Source organism: Peromyscus californicus, unplaced genomic scaffold (assembly GCF_007827085.1).
Source record: "Peromyscus californicus insignis strain IS unplaced genomic scaffold, ASM782708v3 Scaffold_4__1_contigs__length_199733344, whole genome shotgun sequence".
Classification (NCBI taxonomy): domain Eukaryota; kingdom Metazoa; phylum Chordata; class Mammalia; order Rodentia; family Cricetidae; genus Peromyscus; species Peromyscus californicus.
Genome location: NW_026294562.1, coordinates 105,548,541 through 105,568,105, shown reverse-complemented (window position 1 = coordinate 105,568,105; position 19,565 = coordinate 105,548,541). Strand labels below are relative to the sequence as shown.

General features: G+C 46.9%; 1 protein-coding gene across 1 annotated transcript; it reads left to right on the top strand.

Moving 5' to 3' along the window:
* The first annotated feature begins 3,087 nt into the window (after positions 1-3,087).
* Kctd21 (potassium channel tetramerization domain containing 21) lies at positions 3,088-19,304 on the top strand. Its single transcript, XM_052713660.1, is given in 3 exon segments — positions 3,088-9,448; positions 16,323-16,960; positions 16,962-19,304. Coding segments are annotated over 2 exon segments (783 nt in total). The 5' UTR covers positions 3,088-9,448; positions 16,323-16,351; the 3' UTR covers positions 17,136-19,304.
* Positions 19,305-19,565: the final 261 nt, after the last annotated feature.

Sequence of the window (19,565 nt, the reverse complement as noted above, 5' to 3'; positions counted from 1 at the left end):
AGTTGAGCAGTGGGCCAGGGCCTGTGGATGGACACAGGACCGTTCTTTCCGTGTGACTAGAAATAAAGAGCCCATCCTTGGAGCTCAGTGCGTCACACACAAAACTCATTCTCCTCTTGCATCCTGCAAAGGCCTCACCATATTTGTTTCCAATTGAGGAGCACGGATGATAAGTAACTTGCCATAAACGCCTTCAAAGACCCTGCCTTTTTCTCCGCAGGCCGGGAAAACGGGTTTGGTCCGGGGTAGTGTAGAGAAGAAATAAATATTCTGATACCCTACCCTTCCAAAGTTGTGCTTCAGGACCAGTTCCCTCAACTCCTCCAACCAACAAACTATAAGGCAACCCCCCTGTGGTGTCTTAAGGCTGGAGGGATTTGAAAGCCCTTTGTTTATCATTATCACTGATGGGAGGTGTGGGGAGATCACAGGAAGAGAATGCTTGAAAGGAAGTGGTTACTGGACGAACCAGGAGAGTTAGCCAAGATGGCTAAGGAAAGTTCTGCGTGAGGATGAAGGGTGGTTGTGGGGAGTCTGCACCATCTTTGACAAAGCATTTCTGTGCAAGCAGGGAAATTGCATCTGGCTGGGTGGTTTCTTCTTCCAGCCCACTTTCCTCCCTCTGCCCTGTTGGTCACAAATTCCAGGGTCCCGTGTGTGAACTGAGTCCAGAAAATACCTTTACTCTCTTGCTAAGTTGGTCCTGTGGAGCAGCCTGTAGGCCTCTTAGAGGTAGGACAGGGCAAGAGGACTAAAGATACAGCTGTTGGGCGTGAGGGGGTGAAGGTGAAGTCCGCGGGGCTCTGAGCCAGAGTCCTTATCCTGGTGATCTAACTGGGTTAGGTGGGGAAGTTGCTGGTTGATTGGAAGGCATTACTCACTTTGAAATTTACCCAGTGCTCTGACCGATCCACTACACAATGGCAACCTTTATTGCCTTTACAGCCCAGCAGTCAGTGAGACCTCGTCTTAGGACTTTGATTCCAGAGTTCTGTCGGGTAAGGTGAAAATGGTTCAAACTAAATGAGGTTAAAAAAAAAAAGTCTTCCTGCCCCCTGCCCAGCCTGTTTCTGGGGATAGAGAGGGGTTTCCCAGCCCCGACAGGGAGACCAGGCATCTATCTAATAGCTTAGGTTAGGTGTGCCAATGAATGAGCATAAAATGCTAGGAGTCAAAGAAGAGGACGCTAGGAATTCCACATGTGAGGCCTGGCAGCTCAGTTCCCGGCACAGGGGATGACAGAAGCCAAGTTGCAGAGGAAGGAAACGGCCTGCCATGGCTGGTCTATAAAGCAGAGCTACAAGAGTATCTATTTCTCCAGGCAATGGTGGCACACGCCTTTAATCCCAGCATTCAGGAGGCAGAGGCAGGTGGATCTCTTGAGTTCCAGGACAGATGGGGCTACACAGAGAAACCCTGTCTTGAAAAACAAAAAAAGAGAGAGAATGTGCCTGCTTCACCTATGAGATTAGTAGAGATTAGCATGTTGAATAGCTAGCCCTGTTGGAACTGCTGAGTCAGCTGTAACCCTTATTATTACTATTAATGGTTTTCATGACCACCATCATCTTCCCTGGGAATTGGTCACAGGCTCTACAGCTAGTATAGGGCAGAGCCTACAGCAAACACTGACCAAAACCATATACTTACCCCAGAAAGCCCCACTGGTTCTTTCCACCTGTGCTCAGCACACCTGGGCTGTAGAAGTAGCTCTCATATGAACCAGCAGGAGTTTCCTTTCCTGCCATCTAACAGCAGCTCAGGAGGAAGAGGCAGAAACAAGGCCCAGGCAGCCATGGAAGCGTGGAAGATAGGCAGGCTGTTCCCGTGGAACATCTCCCACAGGTCCATCTAGAAGGACCTCCCACTCAGAAACTTCCCCAACTCTAGACCTAGTTGACTATCTTAGCCTCCAAATGCCACGCCTATTATAAATTCCAGGTCAGCCTGCGTTCACCTATTCAGGCTTGGCCACATCTGTCTTCACACAGACCTGTACACATATCTCCCAGCTACTTTAACTTACAAGCCAGGCTTGGTGGTTTGTCCCTATAGTCCAAGCTACTCCGGAGACTGAGGCAAGAGCATCACTTGAACCTGGAGCTCCAGACCAGCTAAGGCAGGGCAGCATTAGGAAGACCTGTCGCACAAAAGGAGAGAGACATGGAAAGAGTGAGTGAGACGAGGAGGAAGGGAATGTGACTGTCGTAGCCAGGCAGGGTGGCACATGCCTGTGATCCCAGCATTTGGGACACTGAGCAGGAAGATCGCTTCTAGGCCAGCCTGGGTTCTTTTCTAGACCTTGTCTAGAAAAAAGAAAGTTTTCCTAATTTTTATATATCTATATATCTATATCTATATATCTATATCTATATCTATCTCCATCCTAATAGTGACGTTCTTCTACATAATAGTTACCAAATTAGCACTTGGTATTAAAATTTTTCCAGATTGGTTTTCACCAAAAATCTTTAGTTGCATCTCTTTGAGCAAATTATGTAATCTGAAAAGAGCTGTCTTACCTTTTATGTATATTTGATTAGTCCTTTAATGATTAGATCCTGGCTATTTTTTTTTTCTGGCTTTTTGGTAATGTGTACTTCGGATTCCATCACTCTAGAAGGCAGGTATCAGGGGCCTCCATGAGCATTTGGTTAGTAGTTAATAGGACAGCATGATGTCTCCATGATTGCAGGGAAAATGTCCGTAACAATTCCCTAGACCAGTGGTTCTCAGCTGTGGGTCTTGACCCCTTTGGGTCGAATGACCCTTTCATGGGGTCACCTAAGACCATTGGAAAACACATATTTACATTAGGATTCATAACAGTAGCAAAATTACAGTTATGAAGTAGCAATGAAAATAATTTTATAGTTGGGGGTCACCACAAATGAGGAACTGTATTAAAGGGTCACGGCATTAGGATAGTTGAGACCCACTGCTCTAGACAGTATGTTCCTTCCATGCCACATCCATTGATGATCTTTGCCCAAATTGTAACATTGTAACATTGAAGGGGATGCTCCCCGCCCCCCCCCCCCCCCGCCTCTTTATGAGGGGAAGTCACACATGCACAGAGAGACCCCATAGCAATGAGCACATGACGTTGTCAGGATCCTGAGTAGGCCAAGGTATTGCCTGAGTATTGGCTAGGCCCCCAAGGGGCAGGTCTGAATGTTAACAATGGGAGATTATCTTGATTATTTTAATTGTGACCAAGGCAACTTAAAGAAGAATTTGTTTGAGCTTATCCAGAGGGATGAGTCCATCTTGGCATTAGGGACAGCTGAGATCTCACATCTCGAACTGCAAGGAGGAAGCAGAGAGCAGACTGAGAATGGTACACGGCTCTTAAAACCTCAAAGCCCGCCCCCAGTGACATACTTCCTCCAGCAAGGCCACACCTCCTAAACCTACCCAAACACCACCACCAACTGGAGACCAAGCATTCAAGCACCTGAGCCTGTTGACCACCACAAGACCCATCTTTTAGTTTTTTCAAGATAGGGTCTCACTATGTAGCCCTAGTGGCCCTGGAACTCACTCTGTAGACCAGGCTGGCCTGGAACTCAGAGATCTGCCTGCCTCTGCCTCCCAAGTGCCACTACATCCAGCCACAAGACCCATCTTAATAGTGGGTGGGACCGTTCCCTTACTGTACAAATGGAGGAAGGCGATGAGCAGCAATGGGTGTTCGTTGCCCTGTGTTTCTTGACTATGGATGCAGTGTGACCACGTGTTTGTGCGGCAAGCCCCTGCTGCCCTTGACGCCCTGCGTGCCGGGCTGCACCTTGAACCAGGATCTGGAATAAGCTCCCCCGTTGGTTCTTTTGGTCAGGACATTTTATCAGCAACAGGAAGAGAAACTGAGACTGGCACCAGGCCCGCCCACCCGCCTGCTCTTCCTTCCTTTAGAAAAACATTTTCTTCTTTGTCACTCCCTCTTCCCTCCTCACCCCTTTTTCTCACTCCCTCTTCCCTCCTCACCCCTTCTTCTCACTCCCTCTTCCCTCCTCACCCCTTTTTCTCACTCCCTCTTCCCTCCTCACCCCTTCTTCTCACTCCCTCTTCCCTCCTCACCCCTTTTTCTCACTCCCTCTTCCCTCCTCACCCCTTCTTCTCACTCCCTCTTCCCTCCTCACCTCTTTTTCTCTTTTTGCAGTAATATTACGGACCCATTAAAAACTTCAGTGTGCTAAAATCTATTATCATTATGATTATGATACTCAAATTATCCCAAACTTGTCCTTGAGGGCAGCTCCTATATTCTTCTGACTTAGACTTACTAGTCTTTGGTCTTTGTTATCTGGCCAAAGAAGTTCCAGACTCACCTGGAACTTTCCCTTAAAAAAATCCAGGAACCATTCATTTCTCCAGGAAATGTTTCTTGTTTCTTCTTGTTGGAGCTATCTAGAAAGACCCATGCAGGTGTGCTCATAGATTATAGATCATTTCTAGGCTGAGTGAAGGAAGCGGAGAAGGGAGAGGGATTATTGCTTAGTAGGTTTATGGTTGTTGCAACAGTTGGTCCTCACTGATAGCGCATAAAAGGCCCCCCATCTCTAGCCCCTATTATTCTTTTAGGACAACCGTACTGTCTTTTGCTTGGGGCTCAGTGTCTCAGTGGTACAGCACTTGCCCCCCGCTGACAGGGGCCTGGTTCGATCTCTAGCACCAGTCGGTTTTTGTTTTCCTCTCAGAAGCATCGCAAGCCTTATTCAGATTCTGTCTCTGCTCCTTACCAAAACGCTGTGGCTTCTGGTATGGGCCAGGGCACAGGCTCACGAGTCCTCATTTGGAGATCTGGCCCAGCCTCCTCTCAGTATGTGGCCTTAAGTAGCTAGCTGTCTTCACTGTTCTGGGCTTTGCTTTTATAATTCTAGAACCAGGATGATAATCATACTGCCGTTGTGCCATCTTAATGAAATAATCTTCAGGAAAATGCCTCACATGGCTCTGAGCATGTCATAGTTCCCTCAAGAAATAGTCACTCTCTGGCCCCTGGCATACGGATCAGAATCAAGTTGAGGTGGTAGTTATGGCAAAGGCCTTCACTCCCAAAGGCTGCAGCATGCACACCCTGCTGACAAAGTGGCCTTGACACACAGCCTGCCACTGCTTTGGGCAAGCTATCTAATCTCCTCAGCCTCAGTTTCCCCTTTGTAAAGTGGAGGTAATGCTTTCCCTTGATGTAGTGTTTTGGAGCTTAAAGAGGCCGCTCTATTTAACACACCTACCCTCCTGGAGCCTGCAAGGACTGAGGATTGCAGGCCACAGCTCTTATGGAACATCTCAAAGATTTCTATTTTGGGGGTCTTAATTAAAGGTTGCAGATGATGATTTTCAGGCCTTGGACTAAAATTGCTCCTTCCCACAGAGCCAGGTGGGGCACCCTGGCCCCACTGCCCTGTCAAGTGGATCAAGGAGCTACCATCTCCTGGTTTGGTGCCTGTGGTTTACCCAGAGAGGGAGAGAGGCTGGATGTTTGAGGGTGTTTGTTTGTTTGTTTGTTTGTTTGTTTGTTTGTTTGTTTGTTTCCTGTGTTTTAAGTGGCCGGGGATACCTTCATGAGAGAACTGTTCATTCACACACAGAGGCTATGGTTTGGAACTTGTATTTCCTGATTCAGTTTGCATCCTCATTTACCTTTTGAATCTGGCCTTTAAAGACCTGGTTTTTGCATGTTGCTTTTTCAGTCCTGGGTTGCTATAGAGAGGTTTTGATTGTTCAGGGGATCTGCACTGTGCGGGAGCTGTTTGTCATCTTGTCATCCTGGGGTTTTGTTCCCCTATCCTCAGGTGTGAGTGGGCAGAGCTCCAAGCTGGTCTACACAGAGCATGATGATGTGGGCATCTCTTGCTTTCCTTGCACACTGGGGTTCCGTGACAGAAGGAAATGAGCAGAGGTGTAAGATTCAGCATTGGATTCAGATCTCAGCTTCTCCACTGACTGGATATGTGACCTTGAGCATGTCTTGCCCTCTCTGAGCCTCAGTTTCCCTCATGTACAAACTGGAGAGGGTAATAGTAGGAAAGAAAAGTGGGTATTTGATGCCTAGGGGAGCTAAAGCAGAGCAGGAGAAAGCCCATTTTGCTTAGCGTGTACACATTTGGTGTGCGTACCACAGATAGGAGGCTCAAAGAATTTGTGATTAAGTTTATACAGCATCCTGAGCTAGAGAGAGGAAGATGAGCTCGAGCTTCTGACAGTGGTGGGGAATTGTGGGAGAGTGGGGGAAGGAAGTGTGTAGTGAATATGGGTTGTCTTCTTATACAGATGATACAGATGAAAGTCTCAGGTGACAGTAGCCATCTCCGAGTAGCTCTCTTCCTAATGAGTTTCTTTTGTGATTGCAAGTTCTCTTCCTCCAAGTGCATCTGTCCAGAGCTGCTCCTGTGTCTGTACTTTCTCAAAATAACTAAACAATCAATATACCAAAGGGAACGTGGCGTATTCTGGCTTCATGTGGTCGTATCTGAAGGTGGCGTGTCCTGGACCACCTCAAGGTGTGCTTGTAAAGGCATGGAGGAAAGCATTGAACCCACAGACCCATTCCTTCTGCTTTTCTATATAACATTATTAAAGTAGGATATAGCACAGTAGTGAGACTTTCTCACATTCCCACAGTCATGGGTTTTATCTCCCACAATACAAAAATAAATATATAAGCCAGGCAGTGGTGGCACACGCCTTTAATCCCTGCACTTGGAAGGGAGGAGGATCTCTGTGAGTTCAAGGCCAGCCTGGTCTACAGAGTGAGTTCCAAGACAACTAGGGCTACACAGAGAAACCCTGTCTCGAATAAACAAATAAAACAAAAAACAAAACAAAACAGAAAAAAAATATATGTATATGAATGCTGGGGATGTAGCTCAGTGATAGAATGTGTGCCTAACATGCATGGGATCATAGATTGATCCCCACCACCAACAATGAAAGCAGTGAATTAAATGAGTAAAGAGCTACCGAGTGTTAAGTGAGACCCAACAACAGGTGGCGGCCTCTGGCTTGCCAAGCAGGCTGCAGAGCAGTATTTGAACAAGATGCTTCAAGAGGTTTCAGACTTTTTGAGGCTATTAACGCCTTCTGTTGCTTATGGCTCTCCTTACCAGTTTTGTCTATCTGTAGTGCTAGGCATGGAAACCAGGGCTGCATGTATTTGGGAGATGCTCCTGAGCTGTACAACTCAGCCCATAAGCACCACTTTCTGAACCCAGGGCCTCACCTGCCAGGCAAGTACTCTACCACTGAGTTACATCCCTACCTCCATCTTAGTCACTGTTCTACTGCTATGAAGAGGAACCATGACCAAGGTAACATCTATCTATCTATCTATCTGTCTATCTATCTGTCTGTCTGTCTGTCTGTCTATCTATCTATCTATCTATCTATCTATCTATCTATCTATCTATCTATCTATGTATTAGTTTTTCAAGACAGGGTTTTTCTGTGTAGCCCTGGCTGTTGTCCTGGAACTCACTCTGTAAGAATGGCCTGCAAAATTCATGAAGACAGTCTGCTTAGTAGACTCTTAGCTTGTTGTAGAAGGATAATTCAGAAGAGGCCAGAGGAAGAAGTGCACATGGCCGGGTATGGACAAGGAATAAAGGCCGGCAGCTTCATTCCCTCCAGGTGCCCGTTCACCTGGTATCTCCTTGGGTTCACTGACTCAGAATCTGCTGTTGGGTGTTTGTGGAGGCCTCATTATGTGAACATGCTGACTAAATCATTTGGCCTTGGTGATTGTCGCTCTCCAGTCCCTGCTGGAAGGTGAGGGTGAAAGTTCAACCCTCTATAGCTGGTTTCCCTGGCAACCAGCCGCTATCCTTAAGGGCTGCCCAGACGTCAGCTGTTGACATAAACCCACTGTGGTGACAGGGCTTGCTAAGATTAACGGAAGATGCCCCTTTCATGTGTATTTCAGGAGTCGGGGCAAGATCAGTAATACACCAAAAGGAAATAATGAGCACTTTAGAACTCTGGCCTAGACCGAGAGACAGGACCAGGATGCATAGTTCTTACTATATCAGTCCACCTGGACCTACTGTGTGCTAAAAAGAGACTATGTAGACATGAGTCCTGTCATTCTCAAAGGGCTAGGGGGCTCAGAAAATGATTCCCCAAAGTGTGACATGGCATGCTGAGTGCTTTGAATTAAAAGAAAACCAAAGCCTCTGTGACCCCCTGCCCTTCTGGCTCTTAGCTCTTCTTCCAGGTGCAGGAAGGGGCTTTCTCTGAAGGTTCCTTACATGACCAAAGACTGAGAATTGCCTTGAATAGCTCCCTAGCTGTTGGCTCCTCAACCTGAAAGATGAACTGAATCACAGAATAGACGAAGAAATACCATTCCCAGTGCCCAAACAAATTTTATCACAGGTTGTCACCCATTCTTCTGGGGATAGCTCTAGACAGCTTTTATTAACTGAGATAATCATTCTTTACCATCTAAGCATCTTCCCACACACAAAACTTGTGTGGCAAGCCGACCGCCCCATTCTTGTCGGTTACTTGGGGTACTGTGTAGACTTCAGTAATCTAGCCCTTCTTTGGGGTCTATCTGTGGTACTTGCATTTACTTGTTTTTCCTCCTATGAACCTCTCTACTGACAGTTTATTTCAGGGATTCAGTTCTCACCTTCAAAGAACGGAGCTTTTTCTTTTATTTTCCCTACCGTAATTCTGGTTTTAATTAAAGCACCCAGCATGCCAGTGTCTCACTTTATGATCAAGTGCACACACATAACTGAAACAGAAATCTCATAGCAATAGATGTAACTGGTCACAGCCCTCTTCCTGTATTGATTTCATGACTCATTAGTATGCTATAACATTCTCTGTTCCAGTTTATAGAGATAATTTATACACAATGAAACACATTCTTCTTAAGTTATAATTATTTAAGTTTTGACCACCATGACATCGAGATATGCAGAATTTCTATCACTCCAAAATATTCGCTCATGCCTCGTCATAGCCCATGCCTTCTCCCTGGCCTGGCCACTAGCAAGTCTCTGTCTCTAGTTTTCCTTCTCAGAATATTATACAAATAGAATCATGCACATGCACATTTCTGAGGCTGGCTTCTTTCACTTGTGGTAATTCTTTTCATCTATATTCATCTATATGGCAACCGTGTATGTAAGAGTTATATATAATGTATATTTCTGAGTCACAGTCCATTATATGACTGTAGCATAATTTGTTTATATTTTAGTAGTTTCTGGATTTGAGCCATCATGAACAAAGCTGCGTTAGACATTGACATACAGGACTCCGTAGCGTGCAGCTTCCTCTCTCCAGGGGTGGAACCACTTGGTCACATGACAACAGGAGATTCGTTCTTGCCTTCTTATCAGCAGTGTTGCCACTCTCCACTGCTGTGTGCTCACCAACATTTGGAATTGCCAGTTTTTTTCACGAGCAGATTTATTTTCATGGACTTACCATGGTATTTGTGATTTTAATTCCATACCACTAATGGGTAGTGATGCAGTCCATATAGTTCATATATGCTTGAGGAGGGAGAGGCCTAGTGAACCTCGTCAGTTTCAGGGACTTCCTGGAGCTTTTGAATTATTTACCTTTGGGGCCTAAGCTTCCCTATAGCCGGCCGGTGGTGGTGCACACCTTTAATCCCAGCATTCAGGAGGCAGATGCAGGTGGATCCCTGTGAGTTTGAGGTCTGCCTGGTCTTCAGAGGGAGTTCTAGGACAGCCAGGGCTACACAGAGAAACTCCGTCTTGAAAAAACAAAAACAACAAAAAAAGCTTCCCTATAGGATAGAATGTTTCGCTTCTACTTAGAACAGCATTTCTCAACCTGTGGGTAGCAACCCTTTCATAGGGGCGCCTAAGGTCGTCAGAAAACACAGATATTTACACTGCAATTCATAACAAATAAAATTACAGTTATGAAGTAGCAAGGGAGATCATTTTATGACTGGGGGTCACCACAGCATGAAGAACTATATTAAAGGGTCACAGCATTTAGGAGCTTAAGAACCACTGACTCAGAACATCCTTTTGTTTTGCCTCACTTTTCATATCCTGCCTCTTAGTAAACTCCCCTCCAGTCTGGACCTTCCTTCTAAGATGGACTGTTTTATCCCAGAGGAACTTGCCATAGAAAAGCTGGTGTCAGACAATCAACCCTCCACTTCCCAGCTGCTGGAATTACAGGCATACCCCATCCTGTCTGGGCCTTGTCATGTGGTTTCTATTCCAAGACTGAGTATGTTCACCTCTCAGAAGCCAGTACTTGGGAGACAAGAACTTGGTGAGAAGGAAATCAGGTTTCTTCCAGGGCTGAAGCTCTGAGAAGGCCATGATAGACTATCCTGGGAGCTCAGGCAGATGAAATGGCTTTTATAGACAGAGAAATGAGGTGCAAAGAAACATGGGCAGGCAGGCTGTACGATGAGCCAGGGGTTTCTTCTCACCCAGGATGTGTCTTGTCTTTTTTGGCCTGAACATTGTAATCGGCTTCAACCTCCTGGGATAATACCCGTAACTCCCTAGACAGACACACTGCTGCTCCAAATTAAGCATCATTTACACATCCTAATAAAATCTGTAGCTCATCAGATGTTCTTCAAAGCTAGAGAAAGGGTTAGATATGTTGGGGGCAAGAGACTTCATTTTTTCCAGTCCTGGTTTCCTTTCCGAGGTTTTCTGCATGCTAAGCACTCTTCTAATGAGGTATAGCCTGGCCCTTCTTAATTTTAAGACAGGGACCTGCTAAGTTGGCCATGCTAGCCTTGAACTTAAAATCCTCCAGCTTCAACCTCTCAAGTAGCAAAGAGTACAAACTTGAACCACCAAACTGAGCAGGATTGAAGCCCTCAGAAGAGAGTTTGTTTGTTTGTTTGTCTGTCTGTCTGTCTAGACAGGAACTCACTGTGTAACCCTGTATGGCCTGGACCTTGTTATACAGACTAGGCCTTGACTCACAGAGATCCTCCTGTCTCTGCCTCCCTGAGTGCTAGAATTAAAAGTATGAACCACCATGCCCAGTGAGAAGGAAGCTCTTAACATGGGAAATTTGGGTGGAACCTTACAGATGCACTGGCTCCTACTTTAGGCCTTACAAGTTGACAGTAGAAAAGATGGAGGATGTGGTGGTTTGAAAGAAATGGTCCCCAAAGGGAGTGGCACTATTAGGAGGTGTGGCCTTGTTAGAGGAAGTGTGTCACTATGGGGGCGGGCTTTGAGGTCTCTTTTTGCCCAAGCTTCCCTCAGTGTGACTGTCAGTTGGACTTCTTGTTGCCTGCAAGATGTAGAACGCTTGGCTATTTCTCCAGTACCATGTCTGCCTGCATGCCACCATGCTCCCCACCATGACGATAGCTGACTGAACCTCTGAAACTGTGAGCCAGCCTCAATTAAATGTTTTCTTTATAAGAGTTGCCGTGGTCATGTGGTCATGGTGTCTCTTCACAGCAATAGAAACCTTAAGATAGAAGTTGGTACCAGGAGTCAGGTATTGCTCTGACAGGCCCGACCATGGGTGTGTTTGGAGGAATTTGGACTGTGAGTTTAGAAAGCAGTGACATGCCTTAAGCACTACTTCAGGGCCATACTAGTAGGAGCATGGAAGACAGAGGTGCTAAGAGTTATTTGAACTGCAGGGGCCTTCCTCAAGAGGTTTCAGAGGAGTTTAGTATGTTGCCTACGGATCGTTCTTGTGATATTTTGGTGAAGAAAGTGACTGTCTTTTGCCTTTGTACAAAGAGTCTGCCTGAGGCTAAAGTGAAGAATTTTTAATTTAATTCCCTTGGCAGAGGAAATCTCAAAACAGCCTACTAGTATAGACTCTGTCATTTTTTTTTTTTTTTTTTTGGTTTTTTCGAGACAGGGTTTCTCTATGTAGCTTTGCACCTTTCCTGGAACTCACTCTGTAGCCCAGGCTGGCCTCAAACTCACAGAGATCCACCTGCCTCTGCCTCCCGAGTGCTGGGATTAAAGGCATGCGCCACCACCGCCCGGCCACTCTGTCATTTTTTTTTAAATGGTAGCTTTAATGAAAATTCATAATGAAAAGGAGCAAGCTGAGCAGGGTAAATTACAAAATGAAAATTTTAAGGAGAAAAAGAGCACCAGGGACTGGAATAGAGCTGAATTCTGTGTTCAAGGAGATAAACAGGTTAAGAAAGATAAAGGGAGTAGTGACCTTAAAGCAAGATCCTACCCAGTTAAGTTTCCAACTTATGGAAAGAAACTAAAGAAAAGCTTAGAGCAGGGTATGGTGGGGCACACCTTTATTCCCAGCACTGGGAAGGCAGAGGCTGGTGGATCTCTGAGTTTGAGGCCAGTCTAAAGAGAAAGTTCAGGGACAGCCAAGCTTAGGCAGTGAAAGACAGAAATGTGGTGAGGATGTAATTGAATGAAGGACCATGTTCCAGCCCTAGCAAGCAGCAGAACTTGGCAGCTTCAGCCACATGGTTTTGACTTTAGAGTTAAGGATAGAAGAAAGAGTTATGGAATAAAGCTGTTAAGGCCAGGCATGTGTCAGGGGTATCCCTGAATGGAGGCCTAGTAGAGAGGCCATTGCATGAAGCTATGGAGGTAAAGCCTGGATTGCCTTGGAGAACCCACAATGTTGGAGATGCCAGAGTCATGGGATACCTGCCAAGGAGAGCTACTAACTGGTAGTGGAACCAGCCCAAGAGAAAAATGTGCTGCAGTCAACAAACTGAAAGGAGCCTTGACATCAACATGGAGACGCCGAGTTTGGAGTTTGCCTAGCTGGTTTTCAGTCTTGCTTTGGTGCAGTATTTCCTTACTGTGCTCCCTTCTCTGCGTTTTGGAATGGTAATATGTATCTTGTGCCATTATATGTTGGAAGTATACGATCTGCTTTGGTGCCTGTCCTGAATCTTGCTCTGTAGACCAGGCTGGCCTTGAACTCACAGAGATCCACCTGGCTCTGCCTCCCAGTGTTGGAATTAAAGGCGTGCGCCACTACCACCCAGCATGATTTTTTATTTTTATAGGTCTTTACAGTTAAGAGATTGCCATGTGTCTCAGAAGAGACTTTGAACTTTGAAATAAGTTTGAGGCTGTTATAGACTATGAAAACTTTTCAAGTTGGACTGAATGCACTTTTGCATTATGATATGGTTATAACCCTTTGGGGGCCAGGGAGTGGAATGTGGTGGTTTGAAAGAAAATGGCCCCCATAGGGAGTGGCACTATTAGGAGGCGTGGCCTTGTTGGAGCAAGTGTGTCACTGTAGGGGCAGGCTTTGAGGTCACCTTTGCTCAAGCTTTCCTCAGTGTCAGTTCAACTTCCTGTTGCCTGCAAGATGTAAGACACTTGGCTATTTCTCCAGCACCATGCCTGCCTGCACGCCGCCATGATCCCCACTGTGATGATAATGCACTGAACCTCTGAAACTGTAAGCAAGCCCCCTCAATTAAATGTTTTCCCTATAAGAGTTGCTGTGGTCATGGTGTCTGTTCACAGCAATAAAAACCCTAACTAAGACAGAGGCAGAAAGTGTATGAACAGCAGACAAGGCAGGTGTGAGGGTGAGTACCAGAGCCCAAAATGTATAGCGAGGTGGGGTTTGGGATGAGTGGAAGGGCGAAGTGGTCTGGATGGGGACTAGTACTTCAGGAGAATCTGGTCTGAGACCAGAATAGAGAATAGACAGAAGACAAAGCCAAGGGAAGATGTAGGGTGTAGACTAGGGCACAAGGATGAGGCTTGCAGTACTTATAGAAATGGGTTCAAGACACATTGTAGTGCTGAAGATCCCAGGACTTGTTTTCAGCAGCTGGTGGCCAAGAAGAGTTCCCAGTGGGTCTGGTGCAGAGGAATTCTGCTGAGCTCTGGTACCTGGTGAATATCTGGTAGAGATGGCCAAGAGGCAGCTGGGCACACGTGAGGCTGAAGCTCAGTAGTATTAGTTCATCACTACTGCAACTATCTCACTTGTGAAATCTTTGGCCCTCTAGAGGTGCCATTTCCTGCCCCTTGTGTCACGTTAGTGTGCCTTTTACACCAGAGCCTGTGAGCTTGTTATGGGGGACACTGTGACCCACTGACTGTGGGGCCTTAGAAGACTGCTGTATGACTCAGTGGGTCTGGAGCAGACCCCATAGAAGGTTCCCTAGGTTAGGGCAGGAGGCCTGCCTTCTTAGCCTCCCTCTGCTCCTACCAGCTGAAACTGTTGCCGTCCTGACAAGGGCCTGAGAGCTATGAACCCATTCTCTGCTGCTTTGTGCAAGCAGAGAAACAGTGTTCAGGCACCACCCTAGACCTCCAGGAATGCTTTGTGGCTCCACCTCTCCCCACCCCAGCACTTCTGCACTAACACCTGAAGGGGATGAGATACAGTCTTTGGACCACAGAATTGTCTAGAAATACAGTTCAGCCCTCCTGATCCCTAAGACTGTGGAGCTGAACTACTTCACAAAGCAGTTTGGGCTTGAAGTGCAGTGTTTGAGAAATGCGGGGGTGGGAGTGACATTTCTCAAGGACAGAAAAACTAAAATATGCAGGGTGTTGTCCAAAAGAAAAAAGGGACCAGAGTCCGGGAATGGGAAAGGAGAAAGAGAAAGAAGGTTCTGGATTAGTTCATTTAATCCTGAGTAAGGGTGACCCACTCCTGGGTCTTGTTGGTGCCTGACTCAGCTCCGAGCCCCAAGCCCCCTTCCCAGCTGCTGTTACCAAGTGCTGGCCTCCACCTCTTCCACAGCTGCCTGCACCCAGCTCTGTTGGACCTCCCCAGTGTCTCACAGCCCATCTGCGCCATGTTCCTGCCAAGAGTTTTATAACTTCATCGTGGGCTGGTTCCTCTTCAGACATTCCAGATGGTTGATGCTTTTCTGCAGTATCAAAATGCCCCATTAGACTGGGAACGACTTGCAAGTCCTTCCAGCCAGATGGACAAAGCAGCTGGGCATCTTTGCCCACCAGAAAGGGGGTCTCAATGTAGACACACTCTTCAAATGACCAGCACACAGAGAAGTATTTGCTGCCTCTGCTGACCCCACCCCCATGGACCTGTGAGCACAGCATGCTGTACCCGGATTCCTCTCCCCCAGCTCTTCATGCCTCTGTCTTGTCGTGCACCTTCACTGTCTGTTGTCTGCCCTCCCCCACACTCCCACCAGCATAGGTTCTTGTGTAGGGCAGTACTACGGTTCATTTCTCTTGGTCTCCCCACCTCCACTCTCGCAGTAACACTGTTGAATCCATTCTATATGTTTCCTATAGAAGCTGAGAGGGTAGAGCTCATGCTCTCAAGAACCTTAAAAAGATGCTAGGTCCAGGGCTTACAGTTAAAGGAGGCTCATGCTCTAGATGCTGGAGGCTGGGAGGCAAGTGAGGGATGTTTTTATTGTCTTTCAAAAATATTTCACTTGATTTTACTTGATATGTATGAATAGTCTGCCTGCATGTATGTCTGTGCACCACATGCATGCAGTGCCCTCAGAGGCCAGAAGAGGGCATTAGATCCTCTGGGACTGGGAGTTACAGGTAGTTAGCCACCTTGTGAGTGCTAAGAATTGAACTCCAGTCCTCGGCAAGAGCAATGAGTGCTCTAAGAGCTGGACCATCTCTAGCCAAGGGTGTTTTTAAAGAGTGGGTAAGGCATCTTCAGGAGCAACCCTGCTCTGCAATCAGCTTCAGATGGTTAAGGAATGAAAAGAGCATCTTCATGGCAGAGTAGATTGGTATTGTGGGGGTGGTGTCCAAAACGTATTGTCATTTGGAGGCCAGAAACTAAGTGATCCATGGTAGTTCTGGTAGATAGATGAAAATGGCACTAGTTACAATTATTTGTAAATTGAAAGAGAAAAATAATTCATTTGAATCAGTACTGATGCAGTGAGAGTTCTGAGCCCAATCACAAAGCGTTTGTTAAGTACTTCAAAAGATAACATTCTCTAGCTAGTAATCATTTACACATTTTTCTTTCACACAAAAAGAACTTGAGTTTGAATCCTGCCAAAGCACTCATTTCTCTAAGCCAGGAATAAGTCTTGGCCCAGCTGTCCTTGTCTGCAACAGGGATGAATGACGACACTGTCTGTGCCAAAAGATGACAAGGTTATTATGTATGCAAGTTAATATTCATAAAAGGATTCAGGGAGCCTTGAGCCCAGGCACGTTTTCCTTTCTTCCACAGTGGCTCTCCAACCTCACATTTGAATCACCAAGGAGACTTTTCAAAAAATTCCTATGAGTACTAGGACACAGGTGTGTGTGTGTGTGTGTGTGTGTGTGTGTGTGTGTGTGTGTGTGTGTGTGTGTGTGTGTGTGTGACTATAGATACGGTTGGATAATAACCCTTTTCTCATTTTACCCATCTAGAACTATTTCCAGGCACCTGGCCTCCTACCATGTCTGACCCCATTACACTGAATGTTGGGGGGAAGCTCTACACAACCTCACTGGCAACTCTGACCAGCTTCCCTGACTCCATGCTGGGCGCCATGTTCAGTGGGAAGATGCCCACCAAGAGGGACAGCCAAGGGAACTGTTTCATTGACCGTGATGGCAAAGTGTTCCGCTACATCCTCAACTTCCTGCGGACGTCCCACCTGGACCTGCCGGAGGACTTCCAGGAGATGGGCCTGCTCCGCAGGGAAGCTGACTTCTACCAGGTCCAGCCCCTGATTGAGGCCCTGCAGGAGAAGGAGGTAGAACTCTCCAAGGCAGAGAAGAATGCCATGCTCAACATCACGCTGAAGCAGCGTGTGCAGACAGTCCACTTCACCGTGCGGGAGGCACCACAGATCTACAGCCTGTCTTCCTCCAGCATGGAGGTGTTCAATGCCAACATCTTCAGCACATCCTGCCTCTTCCTCAAGCTCCTTGGCTCTAAGCTCTTCTACTGTTCCAATGGCAATCTGTCCTCTATCACCAGCCACTCGCAGGACCCCAACCACCTGACTCTTGACTGGGTGGCTAATGTGGAAGGCCTTCCAGAGGAAGAGTACACCAAGCAGAAACCTCAAAAGGCTGTGGGTGGTGCCCGCCAACAAGCAGATCAACAGCTTCCAGGTCTTTGTGGAGGAGGTACTGAAAATCGCTCTGAGTGATGGATTCTGCATTGATTCTTCCCATCCACACGCTCTGGACTTCATGAACAACAAGATCATTCGGTTAATCCGGTACAGGTAAAAAGACCCTAGCTACACTGGGGAAGGAGCCCCCAAGAAGCTCATGTCAGCCAAGGCTTTGAGGAGAGGGTCTCACCGGTGGCGCGAGGCAGGGAGCTATACTAATCTGTATTAATTGCACAGCAGGACTTGATTCCACATGATGAAGTCCACCTTCTGGAATCCACATGTCCTCTAAACAGAACCACCTTTTCTTGCCATTTTGAGCTGGCGATGGGTAGTTTATTATGACAAGTTAAAAGTCAGCTGATACATACAAGAGGAGCCCACAGGAGGACTCTGGCTGGGACAAAGGAGGGGCAGTTTTCTCATGGGTAATCACCATACCCCTAGTCAGTGCCTCACCCATCTCCAGAGAGAGCCCTGGCTGCCGAGGGGTAGGGTGGGAACAAGAGGCTTCTGTTAGTTTCCTAGGACATCACATGTACAGCAACTTCCCATCACACCTGCTTTGTTCTGGAGGATGCGTCCAGGTACCAGGACACCTTTGCCCAAAGGCAACCGTGGTTGGGTGGTTTGGAATGCAATATGTTCCCAGAACCCTTTGCCACTCCACTCAGGGAGAAAGTTGAGCTGTCCCGTGGCCTACAGGAGTGAGTGTCTAGGCTTCAGCAGGAAGGGGTGACCCTTCTGAAGAGGCTGAATTGAAGGATTCTTGGCTTCAGAAATTGGTGGTTTTCCCTGCAGAGATGTGATGTATTGGAGCCAAGATGATGAAGGACCCAGCCCGTCGCTTGACTTTCATGATCCTTTTCCCATGAATTGGAAGTATCACCCAAACCAGTCGGTTAAACCAATATGTTATGAACTCTCAGGGTTGGAAAATAATCCAGTAGTTTTTAGTTCTTCCCCTTCTTCTAGGACACCCCAGGACATTTGGGGATGAGTGCCTCTCCTTGAGTACCTCCAAGGGATCACTTATGCCACCTTGCATACCCCCTGGTGACAGAAAGCTCACTATTCTCAGGGCAGCTCTTGCCAAGGTTGAGCCATGCTGGTTGTTAGAAAGTCCTTTCAGTATTGACCCACAATCCTTTCTGCTGGGTCCATGTGCTAGGTCTTCCTTTTCACTCAGATGTGTGTCCTTGCTTTGACTAGACACTTTGATGATATCATTACTCAGAACTCAGATTCCCCTTACAATTTGTCTTTAGCAAGATTAGCTCCTTTCTCTCCTAAGCCAACCCTCTTTTATATGGCTTTGCCTTGTTCATGGCCCCCAGTTCATCAACCTTCCCCACCAGCAATGGCTCAGCATGCCTGATTGTGTCTGGCTGGAAGAAGACCGCTGACTGAGGAGATCCAGGGGTTTGGAAAATGGTCTTCGGCAAGGAGTACAGGAGTGCTCTGTACTACCACAGTGCCCCTGGAGCAGATTTCCAGCCCTAACACTTCTCTTAAGAAAGCAGCCTTCCCCATCACACTGTCTGGTCCTAACTACCTATGGGCCGCCCTGGGATACATTAAGGGCAAGAAACCCCAGACCACTACTTCCCAACAGGCGAGGTACCTTATGGACCTCTAAACTGCACATTGTGACTCATCCCTGGATTGACTATAGCTTCTTCGAGAGTCCCAGAATCTCCCCCACTGCGGACAAGCTCCAGACACAGCCAGGGAAGCCTGGAACAGGATCCGTGGGTGGATAGAGCAAAGGGCTTCCACATACCACATACCCTGTGAATGAGGAGTTTCCATAGGCATAGGCAAAACCTGGTCCCGAGGCACTAAAGGCCTTTCTCTCCCTACAGCAGGACTCAGAGGTTTCTCTGTGGCTGTCTTGAGCCACCATACCAGTAGTACTCTGGAAAGTTCTTCAGAGAACCAATCAGGACAACAGAAGCTGTGATCATAGCCAATTAAGTCAAGGGAGAAAAAAAACACCTCAGAAATCAACACTGCCCCCCCACACATTTTTTTCTGCATAAAACTGCATTCTCCATCTTTTTGGTGCTTCCTAATTCGATAGTTTGACCTTAGAGCAAGTACAGGACCTGTGAAGCCACTAACATACTATTTGACTATAAAAGTCACTCGCCTCACTGAGCCACCTCCATTTCTTCATCTGTGAAATGGGCATATAGTAATACATAACCCTACCTACCTCACAGGACTGTTGTGAGGATCAAACAAAATAATGTATGTGAGAATAAACGATAAATGACAGTTACTTTGTGTCTGCTTCCAGAGGGGGGAAATCTCCAGTCTTAAATCATATGGACCAGGTATGAATTGGCTCCCGTGCGTACTGGTAGATCCTTGACCATGTCACTGAGCTTCTGTGATTGTTTCCTCACTGGTTAACACCCCTGCCCCAGGCACCTTAAAGGAGTTGGTGGGAATTCCAGCTGGTCCTGGAACACAGCTCAGTGGATGCTCTCTCAGTGGGTAGTTATGGTGGACCACTGTGTGGGCAGAGTTAGCCAACAAG